At 37.2% G+C, this 25,013-nt stretch overlaps 3 protein-coding genes across 3 annotated transcripts; all 3 read right to left on the reverse strand.

Moving 5' to 3' along the window:
* Positions 1–1,565: 1,565 nt before the first annotated feature.
* Positions 1,566–6,543, reverse strand: timm17a (translocase of inner mitochondrial membrane 17 homolog A (yeast)). The gene is made up of 6 exons (XM_028003888.1): positions 6,427–6,543; positions 4,555–4,654; positions 4,222–4,285; positions 3,861–3,989; positions 3,619–3,729; positions 1,566–2,423 (listed from the first exon to the last, which is right to left on the reverse strand). The coding sequence occupies exons 1-6, from the start codon at positions 6,450–6,452 to the stop codon at positions 2,347–2,349; spliced, it is 507 nt and encodes a 168-aa protein (XP_027859689.1). The 5' UTR covers positions 6,453–6,543; the 3' UTR covers positions 1,566–2,346.
* A 2,241-nt stretch (positions 6,544–8,784) lies between these two features.
* On the reverse strand, positions 8,785–15,859 carry lmod1b (leiomodin 1b (smooth muscle)). Its single transcript, XM_028001726.1, has 3 exons — positions 14,938–15,859; positions 10,759–12,429; positions 8,785–10,686 (listed from the first exon to the last, which is right to left on the reverse strand). The coding sequence occupies exons 1-3, from the start codon at positions 15,205–15,207 to the stop codon at positions 10,660–10,662; spliced, it is 1,968 nt and encodes a 655-aa protein (XP_027857527.1). The 5' UTR covers positions 15,208–15,859; the 3' UTR covers positions 8,785–10,659.
* A 343-nt stretch (positions 15,860–16,202) lies between these two features.
* Positions 16,203–24,476, reverse strand: shisa4 (shisa family member 4). The gene is made up of 5 exons (XM_028001809.1): positions 24,172–24,476; positions 21,757–21,934; positions 20,235–20,371; positions 19,949–20,140; positions 16,203–18,801 (listed from the first exon to the last, which is right to left on the reverse strand). Exons 1-5 carry the CDS (start codon positions 24,254–24,256, stop codon positions 18,761–18,763), a joined length of 633 nt encoding a protein of 210 aa, XP_027857610.1. The 5' UTR covers positions 24,257–24,476; the 3' UTR covers positions 16,203–18,760.
* Between the last annotated feature and the right edge of the window lie 537 nt (positions 24,477–25,013).

The raw sequence follows: 25,013 nt of genomic DNA on the forward strand, positions 1-25,013 counted from the left end.
ATGGAACTGCAACTGTCAAACACATGGATGGCAGTGTCATGCTAAGGGGTATAAAGCAGATAGAAGGAAGACAAACCTGCATGTTTTGTGTAGCTAATCTCTAGAGAATTTGCTGAGAACTCAATTTAAGGTTTTAAAAACCGATAAGCAAATAAAAAAAAAAAGTACAAACTGCATGGTGGTGGCAGAATCATGATGAAGCTATGTTTCTCTGCCAGTGATGCTGGTGAATTATCCAAAGCAGGTGGAAATTTTAACCCTGTTGGGTGTTCCCACTTGACAATGGTCCGAAATATACACCAAACTGGTTTTGGAAGGGATCTGCGTAAAAATCTGTTTAAACTCGCTGAGGTTTCAATCAATGAAACAAAAAAACATAAAAGAAGAAAGTCTAAAAAAAAAATCCAATGGTAAAATGGTGTCAATTACATTTAATGAAGCTAAATCCTCTCTTATGCATATGCACTTTTAGCTAAGCAGGATTTCTTTTTCTTTTTTTTTGCAGAAGCTATGTCCTTAAAATATATTGACATCACATTATTTGTTTTATTTTTAGTCGTGGGAAATACCAATACACATTTTTCAGAACTAGTGTGAAATGATGTTTGGTTATCCAGTTGAAATACAGCAAGTATCAGCAGTCTCAGGTCTTTTCTTTACGGTAAACATTTACTTTTTCTAAACAGACAGTGTGTTTTGAAAATATTTATAGCCCTAAAACTGCTTACATTTTCTCAAATTATAACCACAAACCTCAATGTAGTTTGCTGTGATTTTTTTTCCCCTGATAGACCAACAGACACATACTTATAAAAAGAAGGGAGAATGACACATTTTTCAGTTTTTATAAATAATATTCTGGGAAGTGTGTCATGCACACTTTAGTGTATAATTTTGCTTCCACTTCACTGAAACACATAGTTTATGTTAGTCTATCTTTTACGATACATCAAAATTAATGGATTTAAAATGACAAAATATCAAGAAGTTCAAGCTATATTTGTATTTTTGCTTGGCACTGTACTTGTACTCTTTGCAATGCTGTTAGGCAAAATTAATGCCCATTTATATTTCAAAAACTAATTTAGAAGATATTTTGATTCAAAATTTCTTGATTCTAGATATTTTTTAAATACCATCAAACACGTTGTGGTTTTCAATGCTTAATGGACGTCCTTCCTTTAATCATGAGCCAGTTTATCTTCTCATGACAAAAATACATCTTCTACAAGTAAAAATTTGCACAACAAATTCACAATAGGTTTTTCTGCTTTTGATGATTCAGAGACTAACCAACATCCTTTAACATCCGCTTTTCGAAATGTCCTTCACATGCAAAATGCAGGACTACAACCACGCAAAAATGCAGGTGAAGTGCTCCCTCATGTGTCACTTGTACAACTTTAACGAGAAAGCTGCCCAGTTGGGAAAAAGAGAAATTTTGGTCTTGGTGCTTTTAGAAGAGTTCCCTCTAGTGGATAAACTGAAACCTGCCAAGGCAGCAGGCCAAAATATTAACATGTTACAACTGAATCTTGACCCAAAACTGAATGGTACAGCAAACATTTAACAATTAATATCTTTATTGTACCATTGTACAATCTGTTATACAGATTTAATACATTACACATCAATCCCTTGCTTGAGTTGCTCTCTTGAAATGAACTGCCGGTGCCATTCTTTACCCTTAGCAGTATTTCTCGCACTGTGTTGAATGGAAAAAGTACTATCACAGAAAACAGAACAATTTGATATAACTCTTTACAATCTAAAACAAATAATTCACCCAAAAACAAACTACTTCAGAAATGGATCTGTTTCTGAAAGAAGTTTCCTTATTTTACCGAATAAAAGAGGAAGGCCAGCACAGAGTTGCTGGCCAACTCAAGCATATGACATAAAAGGCAAAAAAAAAAAACTGACATAAATGAATACAAGCCAAACTTCTTTTACGTTTTAGAAATGTCATTATGTTTCATGTGTGACGTGTTTTTCTGAGATTCAACACCATCACAGCTCGTCTGTAAGGATATGTATGTCACACCAAAGCAGAAAGTGCATCTCATTGTCACAAATAAACAGCTTTCACCCCAAAGCTGTTCCGAGCAACACAGATGCATGTGAAAAGGCTGAGAATGGCAAAAGGCAGATCTGTACATCTCATAAAAGAAAAAAAATGAAGATGAGTTCTGTCCTTCGCTCCCCGTAACAGATCATGAGGTCATGACAGTGGGTATAGTTTTTAACAGAAAAATAAGATGACAGTCTGCACCTTCATCTCTTCTTTTTATCTTCAGCAAGGAATTTTAAAAAATCTAGTGGATAAAAGAGGGGAGTGCGGCCCTCTCACTGATATTGTCTGTAGTCCCCAAAGGGAGAGGTGGGAATGGGAGCAGAAGAAGGTTCCTCGGCAAACTGGGGTCCTGAGGAGGAAAAACAAACATAAATATGAGAGCAATGTGGAAGCCGATCGGAAGTTTGAAACAACAAACATCAGACGTTTGAGCACACTGCATGTCAAAACCGTTCGCATCGCACTATCACATGATTGTTTCACTCTGTACTCTGGATATTGGAAATTAAAAAAAGAAAAAGGGATTAACCTATTTTAGCCTAAATTTCTTTTTCAAATTCTGATTGATAAAGTATATTTAATTTCCCATTTTCAAAACTGCTGTTATTTGAAATATATGTATATATCATTACTGTGAAATAATACTCATCAAGTTTGGAAACATGCTACAGCTATAATCAATATTTGTCTAATGACACAGTTGCTTTATTTCATTTTTAAAGTTGGTATAAAAAAAGAGGTTGTAAAATCAAAATTCTAAACTTACAAACCCTTTTACTAACAAAAAAAATCACTTTCTTTAATCCAGAACTGTAATTCTTCTTTTTGAAAATTTATTCAGACAGAAAATGTTATTTTTAAATACACAGTGATAGTATGTGTCACTATCAACAATAACCATATCTTTTTCAAAAGTTCTTTGTGAAAATTTGTCAAAGAAGTTAACTCATGTTTTGTCTCCCCTCCAATTTCTAATACTGTCATAACCTTACACTATTGCTGGAATAATTCAACCTTAGTTTTTTGGGTTTGTCAACTCCTACAGTGTTATCAATGTTTTAACCCCCACCAAATAAATCAAATATTTGGTTGGCCGGCATTTTATGTCCCTGGATTAAATTAGAACATTGAACATAATTCTAATAATAAACCTGTTGTTAATAACATCTGTTTCCATTTGCCTAGAGACGAGAGATTGTTTTGTTTGAGCCCTATCAGCAGGAAGGGACGTTACTAACTCTGTTACAGTAAAGTAAACATACACGTCAGGTGATGAGCAACCAGAAGTAAAGCTGGCTTACAGTCAACATTTTTTCCTTTGCCAAATCAAACAACATCCTTCATATTTAGCTCAAGCAAGCTGAAGTGATTCTAAAGTTCACATCAAAATAATCAGATAATCAAAATAATCTTTCAGAAGGGCATTTTAGTTAGAATACAGACGCTTATATTCAGGTATTTTCACATCTAAAACTTGATTTTACACACAATGTTAAACAATGTTGGAGAGCTAATGAAAAAAGCACTTTTAACAATTTACTCACCAGTTGGGAACTGTGCAGAAGCAAACCTTGTAAGTAAGATTCCAGCACCTTCTATCAAAGCCAGCAGAATACCGCCCATCGCTGCTGAGCCCACCATGGCTACTGGTCCATCTGTGGGCACAAGAAACAGCTTTAACACAAGAAACTTGTAGTTCAGAATGAAAAAAATAATAATTAAATATAAAATTAAAAGCAAAATAAAAAAATCTGACATTTTTAAAACGTCCGCTTAATGTACTCACTTCTGGCAGCGAGGATCGCACCCGTCATGGCCCCACTTGTTATTGAATTCCAGGGATCCTCTTTGCCTCGCACTTTTACTAAACCACAGTCAATCATGGAGAAGAGGCCTCCCCACACTGCAAAGCTACCTGAAAAACACAGACACACAAAAGAATAGAGAGAAAACTGAAGGCATTGACTGACTGTTTACATGATTGCAACTGATTGCAGCAAAAAGCAAAACCTTAAAGTACTTTAGACCACAGGACAATGAGGTCAGTTAAGAAAAGCTGAACTGTAAATGTGTTAGTGATAAAAAGGGAACTAGATTGCAGACAATGTTTGTAAAAGAACAACTTGTTTTGGGGTATTTATTCTTACCTCCTAGTTGTGGAGCTCGGGTCTTGATGGAAGTTAAGCTCCCCCTCATTCTGTGGCTCATCCCCTGCAAACAAGAGCACCAATAGCATTGATTAGTGGAAACCGATTCTCAGCTCATATTGGTAAAAACTAAAAGATGGAAAAACAGAACTTTATAAGTGGAATGACCATGTTTCAATTCAAATAAACACAGACCAAGGCCCCATTCATAAATCATAGTATCCTTGAACAAGTCTCAGAGCCACAAGGCCAGTGTGTTTAATGCCAGTGCTGGCTTTTTGAAAGTGTGTGATTAAGAAAAAGTCTGTAACATACTGTGGCTTGGTAACTCACCGAAGGTGCATTTCTGAAACCTTTCACTGCCTGAAATATTCCTCCTCCAATGGCTCCCATGGTGAAAGCTCCACCACAGTCGTCCACAATTCTCCAGGGGCTGAAAGAAGGAAAGAAAGTAAGTAATATAACAAATATAAAATATCTTGAGTCTGAAGTCACATTTAAAAAATATCTGAGATGCTGTTTGTGTGTCAGTTACATAAAGACACTCTGGGGAATATGATTAAAAATATCAACAGCATAATCTCACCATTCTATCAAATTAAAATGCATGAAAATTAAACCATTTACATGAGCAGCCTACAATAATTCTTACATTTCTGATTTCAAGGTTTCCAGGCATAACATCCAAGATGACTACAATAACAGTGGCTAAATACAGACAACACCGACTGCTGCACAACTATAGGAAATTACGCTACAGCAATTTTATTGTTAAATGCAATTATTTAACAATAACAACAGGGCAATAATGTGCAAAAAGCTTGAGTCAAATTTTTGCTCTTCCTCTTTCTAAAACAATCTTAAGCAAAATTCCTTCAAAATTGCTTCACAAACACTAGTTTGATTTAATTTCAATCCACAGAGAACAGAATGGTCAACTTAGGGAAGATTCATTCTGTATTATTTTTTTCTTTATAGCATATATGTATTTTGTTATATTTAAATAATTTAAAAATACTTATCAAACCTCCCTCAAATTAAAAAAGAACACTGTAGATATTACAGATAAACCTCTCTTAAATTATCATGTCCTATTTAAGTAAAGAATGTTTATTCATAAAGAATCCTAAGCCACAAAGCCCAGAGGCTACAAGCAGCCAAAGGTTCATTTAAAAGATGACATATAATCAGGAGCCTAACTATTTAGAGCCCTGTAGGCGATGCCCTTAATGATTTTGTTTAAAGAACAAGAGAAAAGTAAATACAAATTTTTTAAAAATCTCTGTGCTATTGTTTGATTGGAGCATTTTATTTTACCAGTAGAATTTAAAATAATTATTGATTCGCAATAAATAACACAGGCAGCTGATTAGAAATGCCAATATCTCCTTAAGGTGATATAAGCTAAGGGGACTTCTATCACCTTAAATGTTCGAGTCAATCTAACGCGAACATTTAATGTGACGTTAAGCTTTTTAATTCTAAACTAGTAGCTATAAACTGTAACCATAGAGGAAAAATAAGTATAAAATTCAAAACGATCGTTTCCATTTTAAAAGCTTAAGAAAATAAACCTTTAACTCATCGGACATGCTTTGATAAGTAGTTTTTGTCACAACTATGATTACATTTCTCTACATAAAGGTGATCTAAAAACTCTACGACGCCAAATCCGGATTTAAACCTCCCTTTACATGTACATTCAAGTCAAGCATACACCGAAAAATAAACCTGTTACATTGTGTCGTAATCGTGGATAGTTAGCATGGAGATGGCTAGCTAACCGGTCTAACAGCTCAATCAACAATAACTGAAATATTACCCCCAACAGCAACTTTTATATTAGCGGTAACAAGAAAAAGCCGACGATGTGCAGTTTCTTGTTCACATTCTGTTACTCTTTAGTCACTAAATGTTTTACAGTGACATGTGGGCGAAAAAGCCGACAAGGTCACTAACAACGTGATTCTAGCCATGAAACCTGATGTTAGCGCACTCATCCTATTCATTTGCTATGGGGTGTTAGCATTACAGCTAATGTTAGCCAGCTTACCGATGCTGATTAGATGTTTCAAATATCCTACAGACGGTAACATTGTCGACAACAATAGACACCGAACAAGATCCCTATTCAAATTTAAGCAACTACCGTGTTTTTTTTAGCTGACGTTACTAAAACAGTGTTTTTGTTGTTTTAAAACTCACCATGGTTCTCTAGCATACTCCTCCATTTTGTTCTTTCGATGTTCCCCCCTGACGTAAGTTCTCCTTCGTCTTTTTTCTATTTTGATTGGGTAATCGCAAACCAACTTTGAAATTGAATACTGCCCTCTATCGAGTAAATGTGTATATAGTCAGGTTTACTCTGCAGTTTACAACTCAGAAAAATGGAAAATTGTGCAAGTTAATATTTTTTGTTACTAATTTCAGAAAGTGTATCTCAGTAATACAGATTAATGAAATATAGTTAATTCAATTCAAAAATAATTTATTTATTCCAAAGGGAAATTCGTATCATATACCTCATATTATCTCAGTATCTTCAAAGAGTTGTAGATTGTGATATTTTTCAGCAAAAAAAACATAAAACAGTATTTAATGGAAACAGGGACTCATCAGATATATGCTATTTTTTCACCAAATAGCATATCTCTGAAATTAGTGACTATTATTCTCCATTTGTAAAAACTGTTGGAGCCTTTTCTATATAAGATTTTTAAAGAAATTCACACACAATGTGTTTTTATTGCAGATTACAAGTAAGACAGTGACTCAAGAGCTGTTTTAAAGTAGAATCTTTGTTATATCTTTACTTTGCATCTGAATGATTTATAGGTGAGATTTCAATTGAAAGAATGTGAACAAAAATATTCATCACTTTAAAAGATTTGTATTTAAACTGGTTTTCATTGGTCAGTCCATAATATAAGCATAATTAAATTCTGGCATCTGCTTACCTTGGCAATCATGTCTATTATCAGGATTTATACTGCTGAAAGTAATTCAAACATTAAAAAAGCACTGCAGAGGTGAGAAGGTTCAACAACTTAATGTTAACCAGATCTATTCTCACTGTATCAGTTTGAAAAGCTACTCTATTTGATCCAGCAGGCATATCATCAATGCTTTCATGCATTTCCTATTTTTTTAAACTCATTTTAGCAGTGTAGAAGGTCAGTTAGATAAGCACGATGCATGTTTTTACACATAATCAGCTATTTGCTTATTGTTCATATCAATTTTCAAGTGTTTTACAAAGCATAAATGTGACTTGCAAAGTCGAACCTCAATTAGTTACATCTATGTAACATTGTGGTTATAGCTACATTTTTTCCACCCCTTTTAAATGACTATATTTTCTGGAACCCCCTCTGCTGGCTATGAGTCAGTAAGCTCAACATTTTCATTCCTTCCCCTTTTTTCCTCCATCCGATATGAGCGTTGCTGGTCAGAGGAGCAGCCACAGCCCAGACACACAGCTGGCCTGCTGCCCACTATTAGAAAGGGGGAAAGGAATGGTTCTAAGGAGCGAGCCCTCATTGAGAGATGACCAAATACGGTCAATTCATGGATACAGAGGCTGAGGCAGGGTTTGGAGAGATAAACTGAGCTGTTGTTGCTGCTGTTCCCCTCTGCTCCTCCAAGCCCTCTGGATGACGGTCACCATTTCAGACAATTTAGATGGAAAATAATTCATGCTGTTTATATGACAGGTACAATCAGCAAGATAAGGAGCAAATGTCATGCATTAGTGTTTGGCAATTTACAGATGATATGAAGAGTGTTACAGACACGTTGTAAATATGTTTAAAGACCAATACTGCAGACTATGTGTTTGCTTTATATAAAGAAGGGGGAAAAAGATTGATTTTGTTCTGCTACCAGCTTTTAAAACAATGCAGTAAATTTAAAGAGTTGTGAAGTCATTTCAAGCACAGAGCAATAACATTGATGCTATCACCCTCAAGGCTGTAGCTCTCCATTTCACACTTGTGGAAAAAACCTCACTGGTCTCCAAACAACGAATATGTGGAACAAGGTGGCCATCATACAGAGTTGATGAGAACATGGTTGGAGCTAAATACTGGTCAATCCTGGAAGAAAAAGTTTCAGAGGATTCATATGACTTCAGAATAGCAACAGTAGCTCATAAAGCCAGTTACATTGGAATGGCTGAGATAAACATGTTTTAGAATGGTCTAAGTCCAGACCCAAATCCAATTGAGAATGTGTAGGAAGATTTAAAATGTGATATTCAACTATTTTTCCAACACATCCAACTTAGAACATGTTCAAACATTAGTCTCCACTTCCACAAAGATACATTGGACTCTCAAACATATTCACTTAGATATTTGGATATAAAGAAATGGCATGCTTTTTATATTTTCCTTTATGAAAAAAGTCATTTGACTTATGAATCTAGCACTATGAGTTGCTCTGTCTCCTAATTTTATGTAGCATCAAAGTCTGTTCTTGTTGTGATGTGACAAAATATAAATCCAAGGTTTTGCAATATGTGGATTCATGCAGACTAAAAAACAGCTCAAATGTATCAAACACTTAACACAAAATTCATTCATATTTATTTCATACATCAGGCAGACATAATTTTACACTCACAAACATACCAGGATCTTTTAATAAAGGCATACAGGCTCTGTCAAAGACACATATGTAAAGAAACGCGTGTGTTTATCTTCAGATAGCTCTGATTTTAGCTCGCCACATAGTGTCAAGTTCTGCTCAGGCTGATATTTAGATTAAAATTTAAACCAGTAAAAGGTTAAGACATGAAGCAGTATTAAAAGAAAGTTTAGTCAGATAACAAAACAGCCAGGCTAGAATGATTCTCTGTAAAATATATCAGATACTATAGGACCATTCACTCTGTCTGATAAATGGCAATATGCAATTATTTCCATTGTAAAAATCCCTCATTATGTTTCAGGATTTCTCTGGACTGTCTGAGATGTTTAAAAAAAGACATGACACCAAAAATAAAACGGTGTTCATGATCTTGTTTTGTTCGGTTTTGTTTCGGTACTCAGATTTGCTAAAGTTTGGTTCTGTGTTTGTTAATTCCCTGATATTTCCACCCAGTTGAACACACCTACAGCTGTGGGGCCTCCACTAATAAATAAGGGGTCAAATTAATGTTCAGTACATCAGTGATAAACTTTTGTTTAAGCAATACATTTATAGTTATTTGAAACTAAACTCATCCCATGCTCCCACCTCACTCAACTTAACTCATATACAGTGGATCAAATAGAGGTTTACAGAGCCTTCTTCAAATACACTGGATTTATTTTTAAAAAAGAGACCATAATGAATCAGTTCAAAATATTTACTACCTTTAATGTGACATGTTACCATATATCTGTGTTAGGGAGTACATTCGCTAAATGACAGCATTTTCCTCAAAAAAGCCATGTGGTCTTATGGGACTATCTGGAGTCCCCGAAACTTTAAGAGAAAATGTTTTAAGGTCTGATAAATTATAGCCTCACAGCATGGTGACATATCAGTGTGAGGAGATCAACATTACGCAGATATTGCAGTTTTGCCAAAATATGTCTTAAGCAATTATGCTATGAGGCTAATAAAATGGGCCTCAATTTCTAGAGATCAATTTCTCCGGAAAATTCTGCAAGCTCACCTCAAGAGGGCTGTGGACAATCTGGTAGATCATTAAAATGTTGCAATGGAGGTGGACAGCTTGATGCAAAATATTGATAATATCGATACCAAGTCGGTGTAAGTATTGGCTCGGTAACATGATAAGATCAATATTTTAGTTTTAGATTCCCTCTTGAAATGTTTGTATTGTAATTTGTCAACTCCAACTCAAAAATTATTTTGTTTCGATTTGCTCTCAATTTATCATTTCTTGAATTGTATTTAGCAAAATAAATAAAAAAAGTTGTTTATGTATTGTTTTTGTTTAGTTTGTACTTATTTAGTATTTTGTAGACATCTATAAACGTGATCCATATTCTGTCCAAAGTTTGATTTCATTTTATTTGTAAAGGTTATGTCACAATAAAAGTGGAAAACAATTTGAAATGATTTTTCATTGTTTTCTTATTTTTCTACAAAAAGGTACAATTTCAATAAGGCTGTGTAAACCTGTGATATCCACTGCACACACCAACATGTTATATGATCAGCTTCATATTATATAGTGCAAAAAAAAGCATCAATATGAACTGAAAAGGCAACATTTCATGGCACTGTCTGTAGAGACTTGCATCACTTGTTCTCCACAGAGTCCATTTGGTCCAGTGTTTGGGGGGAGAAATCTCAAAGAGGGCAAAAAGCTCACATTTCCCCCTCCTTCCTGATGCACTGTTCTTCATCAAGGACTTTTATCTCCTGTGATGAGATGTGTGTTCTCCCTTTCTTTTTGTTCTCTGAATTTTACATCAAGAAGTGTTACTGCAGCCATTTTGGTACTGGCACCTGTGGGGAGAATAAGATGTGAGTCTATCTGAATGAGATGATCTGTCTATAAATACGTCACACTGCTCCTACCTTCTTTAGCTGCTTGATGTTGGTTCCTCTGATCGAGGCTAGCAGTTGGTCCCTTGAGTTCTTGCCACCAGAGGAGCGGTCTCCATCCATCATGGGAGGTGGAGGAGGAGGCGGTCCACCACCTGGAGGAGGAGGAGGAGGTGGAGGAGCAGAACCTCCAGCTCGTTTTTTGAGAGTCAGCTTAGGGGAAGGCATGGGCGAAGGAATTGGAGAGGGTTTTGGGGAAGACTTTGGCGAACTCTTCAAAGACCCTCCACCTCCTGTTTTGGGTACCTCGAGGGTCCCTTTTTTCTCACCGTTGGCCTGAGCCTGCTTCTGCTCCTGCAGGCGCCTCTGTCTCTGTCTGTCCATGTTGCGGCTCAGGATGTTGGTGGTGGTCATCCTCGGCCCTGCCAACTCAAAGTGGTAGCCCAGTTTGAGCAGTGTGGTGTTGTCCTTCAGGATCTTGATCATCTCCATCTCAGTCTTCCCGCCGCATATGTGGCGCTGGTTCTGAAATCGAAGCTCCGTCAGCGTGGCGTTGTAGTGCAGTGACTGGATCAGAGATAGGATGCCCTTGCCGGTGAGATGGTTGGAGTCCAGGTTAATGCTGGTGATGGTCTTGTTGCTACGCAGCATGGCGGCGATGGCGTAAGCCACGTGGTCGTCTGCTCGACAGTTGGCCAACGCAAACGTCTTCACGTGGGTGTTGCTGTGCAAGCCCTGTGCAAACTCGATGAGTGTTTTTGCCTTGATGACCTCTGAGTTGTTGACGTTGAGTTCGGTGAGGGAGGGGTCGTTGCTACGGACTTGCTCCATCAGCTCATCGAACATGCTCGAGTCTTCATCTTCCTCTTCCTCCCGCTTGGTCTTGCTGCTTGGGCTGTTTTTGGCCACACAGTTTCCAAGTTTTGGTTTTTCCTCTGCATTGATAAGTCTTTCTTTAGTGTCATCGTTTTCCCTTTTCTCCTCGGCTTTCATATCAGTGCTGATCTTTCTGTCTTTCTCTTTCACATGGTCACTGTGGTTAACCAGCTCTTCCCTGTCTGTTCTGATTTCTGCCTTGTTCTGTGTCAACTGCTCCTCAGATTTGTCGGCTAGCTTGTTGGCTTCAGGCTTGTTTTTACCTTCTGCTTGTTTAGTCTCTTGGGATTGGATCTCAGGTACTTTGGCCTGTTTCTCAACCATTTTCGAGACAAGCCCCTGTGTCCGGATGTTCTCGGATTTTCGTTCCCTTTCCTTTCCCACATCCTTCTCGCTCTTTTCACGCAGCCTTGAGATGATATCTTTGGTTTTACTATCATCTCTTTTCCTGCAGTCCTCTCTCTTTTCCTTCTCTTTGTTCTCATCTTTTTTTTCCTGTAATTTGGAGATCATCTCCTTTGTCTTGCTTCCTGTGCTTTCTCTGTTTTCCCTCCTGTCTTTTGATCTGTAATCCTCACATTTCTCTTTCTCATTCAGATCCTCCTTTGCATCACTTTCAACCTTCCTGCTGTATCTACTCGAACGCCAGCTTCGCTCTTCCTTCACACTTTCACATTCTTTGCTGTTTCTGTCCTCCATCTTGGCATCTCTGTCAGTCGTCACACTAGACCGTCTTCGTACTCCTACTTTCGTATCATCGTCGCCTTCCTGGCTGAGGCCCATCTTCCTCAGGTATTCCTGCTTCCGGCTCTCTTTCTTTGGTTCTCCCTGCAGAAGGATGAACAGTGAGTGCAAAGGAAGTAATTGCACAATATGTCACTGATTTAGAGTTTGAGGTTGCATTTGCAGTCCCCAGTAAATTAATTTAAAGTTTTTGACCTTTAAAAACTTTAAATTAAGTTGTCATAATGCTACTACAAACTTCAATGTATTTTAACTGGATTTTATGCAATGAACCGACACAAAGTGAAGTGTTTTTTAAACAAATAAAAGTCTGGAACAAGTAGCATGCATACGCATTGAGCCAATACTTTTTGAAGAACGTATCAGGTTTTCTTGTAGAACAGTCTTGTATTTAGCTCCTAACATCTTCCTTGCTGAAGGAAAGAACACTCATAACATAATGCTACCGCCACCTTTTGTCACCATGGTGACGGTGTGTTCAGGTTGATGTATCTTGTCAGTTTTTCTCCACACACAGTGCGGCAGAAAGTTAAATTACAGTCTAATCCAGATGGACCTCTTCTGATTTTTTATATTTACCTTTGAGGTCTGGGTAAATGCAAACAGGATTTCTTAAGACTTCCTCAAACAGTAACTTTGTCACATAAAGTAAAATATTATTATTAATAGAATAGTTGTCCAAACTTGAGCTGTGTACCTCTGCCGTCAGTTACTGCTGTTGACTTCTCAGATCATTACACGCCTTTCCTGAGCGTCAGTTTAAGCGGATGTTGATATCTTTGTAACTTTACAGTTTTTGCCCATTTTTCTTTTGCATTTCACAACTTTTCTAGACAGATGTGTCCTTTATTCTTAATGATGATGTTTGTTAATTAGAGTTCTTCAAGAAATCTTTGAGACCTTCAGAGAACACATGAATTTATACAATTATCTGACACAAATTGGCACCATTTACCAATTAGGTAATGTCTTAAGATTGAAGTGGAATTAGCTTAGGGGTATCAGAGTATGGAGAAACAATAGCTCAAGCATTGGACATTTTATTATTTTATCTAAAAAAATATAAAGAACTTGGAACCTACAGTACAACCAATACAGGACAGTCTACAAGTCAGGTGGGGAACATAGCATACATTTGGAAGGAAATGCTCTGTTTCACCTGCTCTTCCAATTTCTCGACTCCTCACATAAAGTACCTTGATGCAAAACAATATATGTGGAGTAAGAATGCACTGATTGCAGCTGTCTGGCCGATCACCAATCTATTAAAAGCCCATACCTGCCGATTCCGATTTTGGCTGATGCTAATTTTGAAATGTTGCTAAATGCAGCAAGAAAGTCGCTGAATTGGTAGCAGTGAGGTGACTATTGTTAACTGCAAATGTACAGACATGACCTGGTTGGTGGGTTTGTCTGTCAACCCTCTCTCAAGGGAGAGACAAAGAGGACAGTGGTTGATTTTTAGACCTTTGCCAAGGAGGATAAGAACGGTGGATAAGACAGGCTTCACATGTAAGTATTTGCCAATCACAGATCTCCCAAGACGAAAGAAATCAAGGCTGATATAATGGTGCACCACTAATTTGGAGGTAACCTAACCCTGCATATTGAAGCATGGTGGTGGCAGCATCACTTTTCTGAACTGGGTCAGAGAATCAGGTAAGAGTTGTTGGGACAATGGATGATGATGATAAATACACAAGAAAAATGGAAGAAACTGAAGATTTGAAACTGGGTTTCCTCCTTTCAATGACCATAAACATAAAACCAGTGGTATGTCACAACTATGCACCACCTTGTGTTGACTCTTCACATACAATCCCAATAAAAACTGTGAAGTATTTGGTTGAAATGCAACAAAATGCAAAAAGGTTCATGGAGTATATATTTGTCAGGCACTATTTCCCACTCAGTGCACACACTTTGCAAGATGGTCAGTTGTGGGTCTCTTTTAAAGCTGCTCTCCATCCACACACTCCTTCAAACCCAGGGGGATGTGTTTCAACTCAGCAAAAGAACAGGGAAGCAATTTTGTACAGTGCAGGAACATGTTTGAAGCCAGTAGCTTGCTAAGTGCTTGATTTGTGAGCCTCCAACTGCTTTGCTGCGTGCGGTCGCGGCCCTGGCAGACGTGTCCTTAAAAGGCAGCGAGCGTAGGAGCAATCAAGCGAGGAATTCCATCAGGCTGGGATTAAGAAGCTCCACAGTGTCACAGACTGGAGAGCTTCTTCTCTAAATACACAGACTGACAGAAATGCTGCTCTTCAACCTTCTGTAGCTGTCAAAAACATTTGTGGCTGTCAGGAAAAGAACTTTCTCAGGGTCTGCTCTTCTGGTCATGGCTATGATAAAGGAGCGCAGTGTGGATGCAAACGAGCCTCAGAGGAGGAAACAGTTTTTCCTGGCACACAGGTCACCTTGGGGAGATCACTATTTTTGAGTTGATGGACTCAGGACACACAAGCCCCAGCTGTCTCAAGATTAGTGACCGTTGGAACTCCATCTTACTGTAAACATTGCCTAAATTAAACCAATCTACCTTGAAATTTAAATTCACATTGGATAATTTGAAAGTTTTCACTTCCCTCCTACCTCAAATGACTGCTCTCTCTGACCAAGCCTCCCTCTGGGGTCGCTTCGTTTCGTCGAGTCCTGGACGTTATTGCTCAGAGCTGGGTGGCTTTCCCCCTGGGTGGCGATGATCTTCCCGTCTTCTGGTCTGATGTCTGGAACACTCATCAGGTCCTTGTCCAGCTCCTCCATCTCCTCAGGGGAGAGAGTGGAGAGCAGGTTGTCCAGATCTGGGTCCTCACTGACCTGCCGACCTGTGCAGGTCAGTCCCCTCACCTTTCGCCTGGACATCTCTGGCCTGGAGTTTTCCAGAATAACTTAATGCACCAGAGGGTAAACCTTGTACTCTTTGGTCAGGATGGTGCTCTTCTACAATAGTCCAATGTGTCCTGCTGGATCCTGATCACCAAAAAGCCAGCAAAGGCATCAATCCTGCACTCACAGTGCTGCAGTGAGGGGTACCAGTGATAGACTGCAAGAGGCTCCCATCATCAAAGCAGACTGTGAGACTGGGACATTCTTCGAAATCCAGTTAAAGTGCATGTCCATATTTAGTTCAGGGTACACTCTCCTTTAAAGGTAATGGGATGGGCTGGAGTTTACAGAGCCGACTCTAGGACTTCCTATTACACAGTTTCTGTTTACACAGGAGACCAGTCACTGTTTATTTAAGTTGATTTTAACATTAATTTCATAGTTTCATTTGGGCCATTTGTCTAAAACTGATACTGGATGCGTATGGATAGAATCTACAGCTTAGTCTAATGATAAGACTTTAGCTTAAATCCAGCTGGAAGATAAATCCAACTCATATGATCGACTGATTGTTTTTACTGATTTGTATTTTCTACCAGCTTTTTGAGGATGTTTTTACATATCTCCGAGAAACTGTGTATTTGCAATGACAATGGGTTCCAAGCAAGCAATTTGTAATTGTGAATTTTAAAGCAGCTCAAAGATTCTAATAAAACATTGTTTTCTACTATCTAATGATTTTTTTCAAACTCTTGTAGTTAAACTGAGCATGTGCTTTTCAGGGACGTATGTCCATAAATTGGCATTAAAACGATTAAAATTTTATTCAAAATTAGGGGCTCCTGAGATTTAAAGCAGGTGTGTATTTATGGGAGTTATTTGCTCAGAATTGACACATCTTGTGTGACTGCAGGGCAACATGGACACCTACTGGCCAATCGTGTGCCAGTACACAATAATCCCGTTTTCAGGTCTCATAAAAGCAAGTTCAGCAAACAAAATCCTAAGAATAAAAAGTCCACAACACACTGTCATGTTTTACAATCCAAAGTTAAAGTTTTTATTAATAGAAATAATTTATTTTCATTTCATTTATGTTACAGTGTCATACTGTCCATACGGCAAGAGACAAATGCCATAGACATGTCATTTCTCCATCTACAAATCAGTTTCATTAAAACACACTCATGGAGTTGGTTTAGAAGCAAAAACAAACATTAACATTATTGAGCAAGAATTTTATTAAACCACTTATGAAAGGAACAGAGAAAATCCCAGTGTTCTCAAGTTTCAACAAATCTGTACAGTTGGACACAGAAGTTGGTAATTTACACTAAAAAGAGTAGTGCTGGGTTTTCTCTAGTTCACAGAGAAGATCAACACTGAGATAAGATACAGAATAAATCTCAGACGGTCATCTAATTTGATCAGCTGTGTTTTCTAAATGCATTTACTACAAATCTAACTAAATACAGCCAGGGAGTCATCTGCAGGGGCAACGGGAAGCTTAACGTAAAAAATCTGAACATAACTAATGAACAGCTTGGCATTTTAGAAGATCTTTTGTTAAATCCAGACGTGAGAAGTCATATAATTTTAGGTGGGAAAACGTAGTTATTAACTCAAAGTATTGCATATCCTTTGCTGCTGATTTAATTAACATGTATTTGCAAGAGGTGAGTCAATGTCATTGGCCTGTTTACCTCTCAGCTTGTCATAATTCTGCCTAACAGCTGCAGTAACTGTATCTGTGTCTCAATTATGTCTCTGCTGTGTGATAGAAATTAAATTGTCATGTGTTACTGTATATCCCAGAATACTTAGCAGCAGTTATCCTTTATCCTATTTTCAGTTTTGTAGAATTCATCACTACACAATAAAATAACGGAGTACAAAGCAAAAAAGCCAGTTTTTGTGTTTAAAACCCATTAATACAACTTTTGCATTGCATATATTTTTTAGATAATTTCCTAAACTTCTTAAATTTTACTTTCACTCAGGTAATTTCTGGGTATTGCTATTACTAAGAGTTTTTAAATAAATCTTCTAATTTGAACTAGGAAAGAAATAAATGTTACAAGCAGATAAATAGGATTTTCAAAAATACCAAGATAACCCTTTCAAGTATAAATGCACCAATCAGTCAATCAGATTTCCTTTAATGGACTCTGATTGGAGGTGGTGGTCTCCAAATGCATACATTTTGATGCACTTACTTTGAGCTAAAAAAAACAAACAAAAAACACTAAAGTCCATCCGTGCTTGATGCATGGATGGACATAATCTCACCTCCTTAATTCTATAATGAATTCTAAAGTTCTAATTCTTTCAAGAAACCTTCAGTACATCTATTTTTAAATTATGTGTTCTTGTCCTTACAATACAAGAGAAACACAATCAAATTTGAAATCAGCAGCTTAGACCTCAAAGAAAAGTAGAGCACAGTTCCGCGCAGAAAAAGCCTGATCAATGCATCTCTACTTGGAAGAACTTTATTTTGGCTCTGTAGCCGAGTCCAGATGGAACGGAGTCATTCACAGTAAGAGGTAACCTCAATAATGACAAACACTCAACAAAAAAGTCCTCTGTTACAATAACACTACACTGTTTTAAAACAACTTGTTACAATATTAAACCAAGGGACAGTTTTACAAAATATGCAATTAATATTCTCTCTTTTTCTTCTTCATGTGTTATTAATGTTAAGTGTAGACTGTTAAAATTGAAACAGTAGAATGCCCGCAACTACATAAATTACAGAAAATAAAAATGCAACATTTGCAGTTTTCCTGCCTGGCAGTGTGTCTAATATTAAAGTTTATTTTAAACCATAAAAAACAGCTGAGGAGGAGAGCTAATCCTAACTGAGGAAGCACAATGATGCCAAGATGGCATCACTTACAACATGTCCAGAAGTATTTGCACGACTCGTATATCAAAACAGATGAAGCTGAGTTTGAACTAACAGGTGAAAGAAAGTTTTTTTTTTTTTTTCAAATAAAATTTATCATCAATACATGCATCTCATTTGCCTTTTTTTTTTTTTTTTTTTACCTCAGCCCCAGATGCAGTGAAACATAAACACAAATGGAAAGATGCTAAACTTCAGGATCTGGATAAAATACTTGTTAAACAGAATCACAGCAGTTTCTTTAAATTTAACAAACATGAGAAAAGTTACACATTTTTTCCCTTTGACACTTAAAAGAGTGCATCACAGGTCATGTTCTTCAACTTTGGTTTTCTGTAAGCCAGGGAGAACTGTCTTCTAGTGACACTTAGGGCAAAACTCAAAATGTCTCGACAGATTCTCCGTTAATTTTATGACATGGAAAAAAAATAATCGGCAAAAGGAAATCTGAATTCAGATTGCGGAACTGAATACGACTTACATTACTACTTTGGAAACATAGGACGACGCTGCAAACAAACAGTAAACAAAGTAAAGATTAAAGTGCCTCCTTTCCTCCTCCGCATTGAAACCACTCCCTGTTGAGCTGTAGGTTTATTTTAACGGGTGCGTTAGACTGCCTTCTCCTTTCCAAACAGTCATTTCTCTCAGCTGTGTTTTTGTGTGAAGATGAGCTCATCAGTGTCCAGGATACTGAGGTGGAGAGTAAGGTGGCGGGGCTGAAAAAATAAGAAAATCATATGAGTAAAAAACAAAAACAACACAGCACTTGGTCGACAGCTTTAGTTGTTTTTAGTCTTTGAAGAAAAGCGTTAAAGGAAAAGGACTTGAGTCGGGAAGAATGACAGGGTGACAGATCAGTCTCAGTAAAACGGTGAAATGTCGCCATGTAAGGAAGACAAACCTGAACACTAGCAGGTTAGAATCTGAACCATCAAACAGACAATTTTTTAAGATGAAAACAATTACATAAAATTTTCGAACACAAACTTTTTAATTTGTGAATCCGACATTGCTGCTAAATTAACAATTATAGTGACTTTATGTTGAGGGCTTTGTCAATAAGGCTGAGTTTTGGAAAAAAGATGTTTAGGGATGTCATAATACATTTTGCTGGACGATAAATTGTCCCAGTGATTCTAGCAATAAACAATAATATTGTTCCAAGACCATTTTCAAGTAATATATTGATAATGGCATATTATTAGCCCTCTCAAATATTTATAAACTTTAATTTTATGAGAAACACTTAACACTGGTAATGGAGGATATTTTAAATATTCAAAATTAAACAAGTAAAAATAATAAATAAAACAGAAATTTAAAAAAACACAAAATTATGATGTCTCTGTAAACAAAATTGCTATTCAAAACATGTTAAACATCAGAATGGAAATTACTGAACTCATTTTAATTTTTCATTGCTTTTGCAAAAGGCTTTAAGACGCTCTGTGAAAATGTCACAAATTTAACCCATTTTCAACTTGCTAGGCATTGACCAGCGACCCGGCTGTCAAGCACGCAAAAAAAATTTTTTTATTTATTTTTCTCATCAGTGAACGCATCACACCAAATGTTACCAGGCTGCAATGGCAACCACAGTTTGTTGCGTGGGTTGTTACTGGCTGAAGAAGACTCAACTTACTGTCCTTTTGAATAATCAACCCTTCTCTTCACTGGACAAGTTAGATTTGAGTATGTTGAACATCTCAGAGTTACTGATTTACATTCTTAAGAATATTCCCACAGAATCCGATGCTCCTGTTTTGCTCACATTTTTGAGCATCATTAATTACACAAAATTTAAAAGCCTTTGATTTAAAAGAACTTAAAAGTTGTGGACAGAAATGTTCGAATGCGTTTTACCTTGGCTGTATGCCGGATCTATTGATTGTGATGGATAAGGTCCTGGATGCATCATTGGGTAATGAACAGGCATGCCATGATACTGAGGCGCCATAGGATAGCCTGCACGTGGATACTCTGAAGGCCCAAGAGGTTTTCCAAACGCGTCGTGCATCGGCTCCACAGGGTAGCTGGCCATGGGGATGTGTTGGGCTGGGGGGCAAAAATGGAAAAAAAAAACAAAACAAAAAAACCACAGTTATTAAATAAAATTTTCTCACATGGAGGTAAATATTTAAGGTCTTACCATCATATGGTGTCCTGCCTCTCTGCTGCCTCCTTTGGTAGAGGTAACAGCAGGAGCACATGAAGCAGCAAACCATGGTGGCAATGATGGCCACGAACAGCAGAATGGACGACGCGATGCCGATTAAAGTGCTGGGACTGAGGAGAAAGGAGGAAAAACAGCAGGGAGCTTAAGTTTCAAAGTGCTCCACTTCTCACTTTGATCACACCGTCCTCATGATGTTCCTGATCTGCTGCCTGTCTGAGTAGATTAAAGAAGAGATGACAGGCGCCTTCATTCACACACACAGCCGTCACACAACTGCCCCCGACTTTAAGGCTCAGTAAACGACGTAAACTGCCCCGAATTTCATCTCAGCCTCCGACGCTCACTGATCTGATTCCCAGCAGGGTGAAAACTGCAGGTTGTGATGGAACGGTTCCAGAAGTGAACAGGAAAGCTGCTGTGCTGCAGCCACTCAGGTACACAGCGGATCAATCCAGCGTTACCACAGTCCCTCACATGGGACTTTAGTAGTGAAAGTACAAAAAGGCCTTTTACTGTATGATAAACTGTCCCAGAAGTTATTGCGATAAATGATAATATTGTTGTTTTGAGATAATTTTCAAGTAATGCATTGATAGAGGCTTTATAATGCAAGTTCACCCTCTCAACCACCAACAAACTGTAATTTTGTACAATAACAAAACACTGTACAACTTATGACAATATTAAATTGTCATAAGTTGTACCTTGTGGAAGACATTTTAAATATCCAAAAACAAAACATAACCAAAAACAACTAAAAATAGGGGGGTGAGGGCAAAACCACAAATAAAATGGATTATGAAATCCGTGTAAAAGATTTGCCCTTCAAAAGATATTAATCATATGAATTAATTTCCAAATGTTTTGCTGTGCACCTTTGGGCTACTAAAATAATATAAAACTATATATATCAAAAATAAAATTTCTTGTAACCGTTTTTTATTTTTATCTTCTCAAAAACAAACTACACATGTTTTACTGAACTGTGTTCTGATTTCATGACCCAAATCAGGTCTGAGTAAAGGTTGCTTGATGTTTGTGGTTTGATTTACTGCTAAATTAATATGAATGCACAAGTCTTGTTATTGGAGTTGTTTTCTGCCTAAATTTGTCTCTTTCAAGACAATTTTACTTGTAAAATGTTTCAAGTAAACTTTAGACACCACTGAGCTGAAGAAAATACGCTGCAGCTGTTTTATGTCATTTGTCTAAATACAGATAGGGTTTTAGAGTTACTGGAATCATATTTATTAGTATCACAACTGTTATTGCTTTGCAGGTGCTGTTTATTTTCTGCAAACACAAGAAAAAAATGGTTCATCTTTCAGGCAAGGTCATTTTTGTGAAAATATCTAAACAAAATAAATACCTGCTTCCTTAAAGAGAATTACAAAAGTTAAAAAAAGTTCCTGGAACATCAACAAATAGACCACAGTGTTGACTAAATTATTAATAAGTAATTAAATTACAACCCTGCTGCAGCAGGCGTCCCTACCTGAACTGGAACAGCATGCAGCGTTTCTGTTCCCGCTCTGTGATCATCTTGAAGGGATCCATGCAGCAGTAACGCCGGTGGCAGTTGCCACAGCAGGATGAGAGGAGAGGACAGTCGAAGCCATTGTGCCAGGTGCCATTTTTATCCACATACCACAGACAGTCCTCGTTCCCACTGACTGCGAAACGACAGCAACAGCGAGGCATGAGGCGAAATGACACAACACGCGGTTTGTTCCAATCACAGCGGGGGATCGTCCATGTGCATTTTACAGAATTCATTTTGTTCTGCCTCCAAAACCAAAAGAAATAAATGTTTTAAACAACAGCTGATGTGTCTCTCTTGCTTTTATTAGCAGGAGCTGCAGTGCATTATTCAACACTTTCCTTTGGAAGGGTCTGAAATCTGATTCAGGCTTAAGTAACTTAAGTTATCTAGAACGCAGCAAACGAAACTGTTTAAAAATAATACAATCAATTGAAAGTTGTCCTTTCCAAATTGTTCTCCCATAAAAAATAGCTGAATTAAGTTTGGTCAGACAAGATAGCAAAGTAATATAATTTAAAGACCAGAAAGGATATTAGTGTAGTACAAAAACATGTGTATTTTGCATTCCTTGTTCATGTGAGTGATTTTATACTTCTATCATGTTCAAAATAAATAAATGAATAAATAAGGATTGAGCTTTTGGCATTTTCCATGGGGACAAAAATATCTAAGTATTGAGTATTAAATGAATGTATGATTAAATAAAACAAACTTTATGTGGCAGTTGAAATTAATTTATTATGCATTAATTATCAAGTTACACATTAACAGGGAATTAAAATTGATCCTGTAGACCTTTTAAAGACCAGACACCTCTCAAACAAAATTTAAGGCACAATTCAATCCCAGCATGCCGCAGCAGTCGTAGATCCTCAGTGCTTTATATATTTACTTTCATGTCACTCCTGTAACTCTTGGAGAGAACAGGAATGTAATGTAAAGCATCTCCAATCTTAAAAATAATGTTATATTGACGAAATGAAGTCAGGAGTTGTTTTAGCTAACAGCTGTAAGGATCAGAAGTTGAGACACTCATTAACTTGTTTCTTCAACCTGGTGAGACTAAATTTGGACGATGACCTTTAGCTTCTCGCCTCAACAACAACAGCAACAACAAAAAAATCTATCCACTTTGACACACAATTTTAATAAAGTAAAAATACTGTGGCTGATCTGCAACATGTAGCCTATAAACATATTGTATGCTTGTTTCATACATTATAGGCATAAAACTTAATTAAAGCACTAAAATCTGCAGCAAATACTGCCAATACAAAGGGAGAAATATTCTGTTTTGAGGTTGTTTACAAGCGGTGCAGCTGAAAGCTGTAGTTGGAGGCTAGAAATGCACCAATCAGGCCTTTTAAACGGCCGATAACTGAGCTTTGATTTGAACTTTTAATTTGCTTTCTAAAACTACAAACTATGCAAACACATCTATAAAAACTTTATTAATTCATTACAGGGGAAAAAGCACATAGCCTATGGTTATTTGACATCGTGGTAGCTTTGAATCCCTCCAAAAATACTCTCCAATGTTATCCTCAATATATTATAATGTAGTTAAACTTAATGGCAATAGGTAAAATATTCCCAGCAAATGGTCACACAATCAGTTGTATCAAGTCATTTTCCTGGAAAAAATGTGTACACCTGAGCAAGCATGAGGGAACAGTAGAGAGAAATGACTGTCTTTTAACAAGACAAGATCATTAGGCTATCTAAAACAACTACCAAATAAAAAAATAAACCAAAAACAAATTTATTGGTAGAATTCAACAATAAAAAAGTGGGAGTTTTTTTATGCATTTAATGAAACTAAAAGCAAAAAACAAAAACAACAGATTATTATCATCAAGAGGTAAAGCAGATTAAATATTTTTGATTAAATATTTAATCAAATGTTTTTTTGTTTTTCTTCAACTGATATATGCATTTTTATAGTGTCCATACGCATATAAAAAATCACTCCAACAATGTGAGCATTTTAGCTTTGCATTTGTCTCCCAAAGTTAATTGCCACCAAGTCAATTAACGTGTTACTATAATTTCAAAATAACATAATGCAAAAACGAGCAGCTAAATGTAATTGGCATTTTCAACGGTATTATTGTGCAGTTATATAAGGTTATCTCACTAGAAGAGACAATCTGATGTCAGATGTCAGATTGAAACTTTTCATTATGATGATTGTCACAAACATTAAAAATATATCCTATTAAGTCATTGTAGAGTAGGCGCTATAAAATAAAACCTGTAAAGACTGGATGAGTCCATGTTAGTGGTTAGCAGGTAAGCTAGACAACGGCCATATAGGAGTTACCATTAGCTAACGGTGCGGCCTGTACACAAAGCTTATAATCTTACCCGGAGAAGTGTAGGAGACGACGGCGAGCAGCGCCAAAGTCACCGAAATGGGGGACATTTTGCCCGCCGGAAAGACCATTTCCATCGTGAAATTGTGTGGAGCTGGATGTCTTAGTAAACAGCTACGGAGTTCTTCTGTAGAACCCCACAAAGACAGCCGCGGCTAGCGGTCGGTCTCAGGCATAATCCAGGATCGTTTGGGAGCTCAGCATGTGAGACGGGACGGAGTTGAACGCTGGTGATTTATCCATGTAAACGTCGCATCGCGATGGTGACGCTGTTCCCCCAGGAGCAGTCGGACGCTGCCTTCGCGGTCTGCATGAAAAAAACAAACAAAAAAACGTTTAAATCACCCTTTATCAGGACATTTAGTATGAATAAAGCTATAATGTCTCAGAAAAACTTTATAATACAATATATTTACAGATATAACGTTTGTGCAAAAACCGGACCTCCCAGGCAATGTATTTAGCAAATAATGTTAAATGGGTACGTGTAGCTTACGACTTCGAGCTATCCTGAACGCATCTTCTCTTTTCTCACCCCGTCCTCACGGATGATTTAGCGGTCTAATTTTTACCTTCACAACACCCTCTTTCTTGTGAAGCCAAACAATATAAACTGTCAAAAGTATGGGATAAAGACAAATAAAGAATTCAATGAAAAACATGGTGCCAGATGACACCTTTTTGATTGTGTAACTATTGATCAAAAGGAGTTGAAGGGGTTGTATCATATATATATATTGCTGCACCATGGCAATGCAACATTGACAAACCAAGTAATTTTTTTAATGACCATTTGAAATGCTCCAAAAAACTGTTAAAACAGCTAGAAACACC

The sequence above is a fragment of the Xiphophorus couchianus genome, chromosome 20 (genome assembly GCF_001444195.1).
Source record: "Xiphophorus couchianus chromosome 20, X_couchianus-1.0, whole genome shotgun sequence".
NCBI lineage: Eukaryota > Metazoa > Chordata > Actinopteri > Cyprinodontiformes > Poeciliidae > Xiphophorus > Xiphophorus couchianus.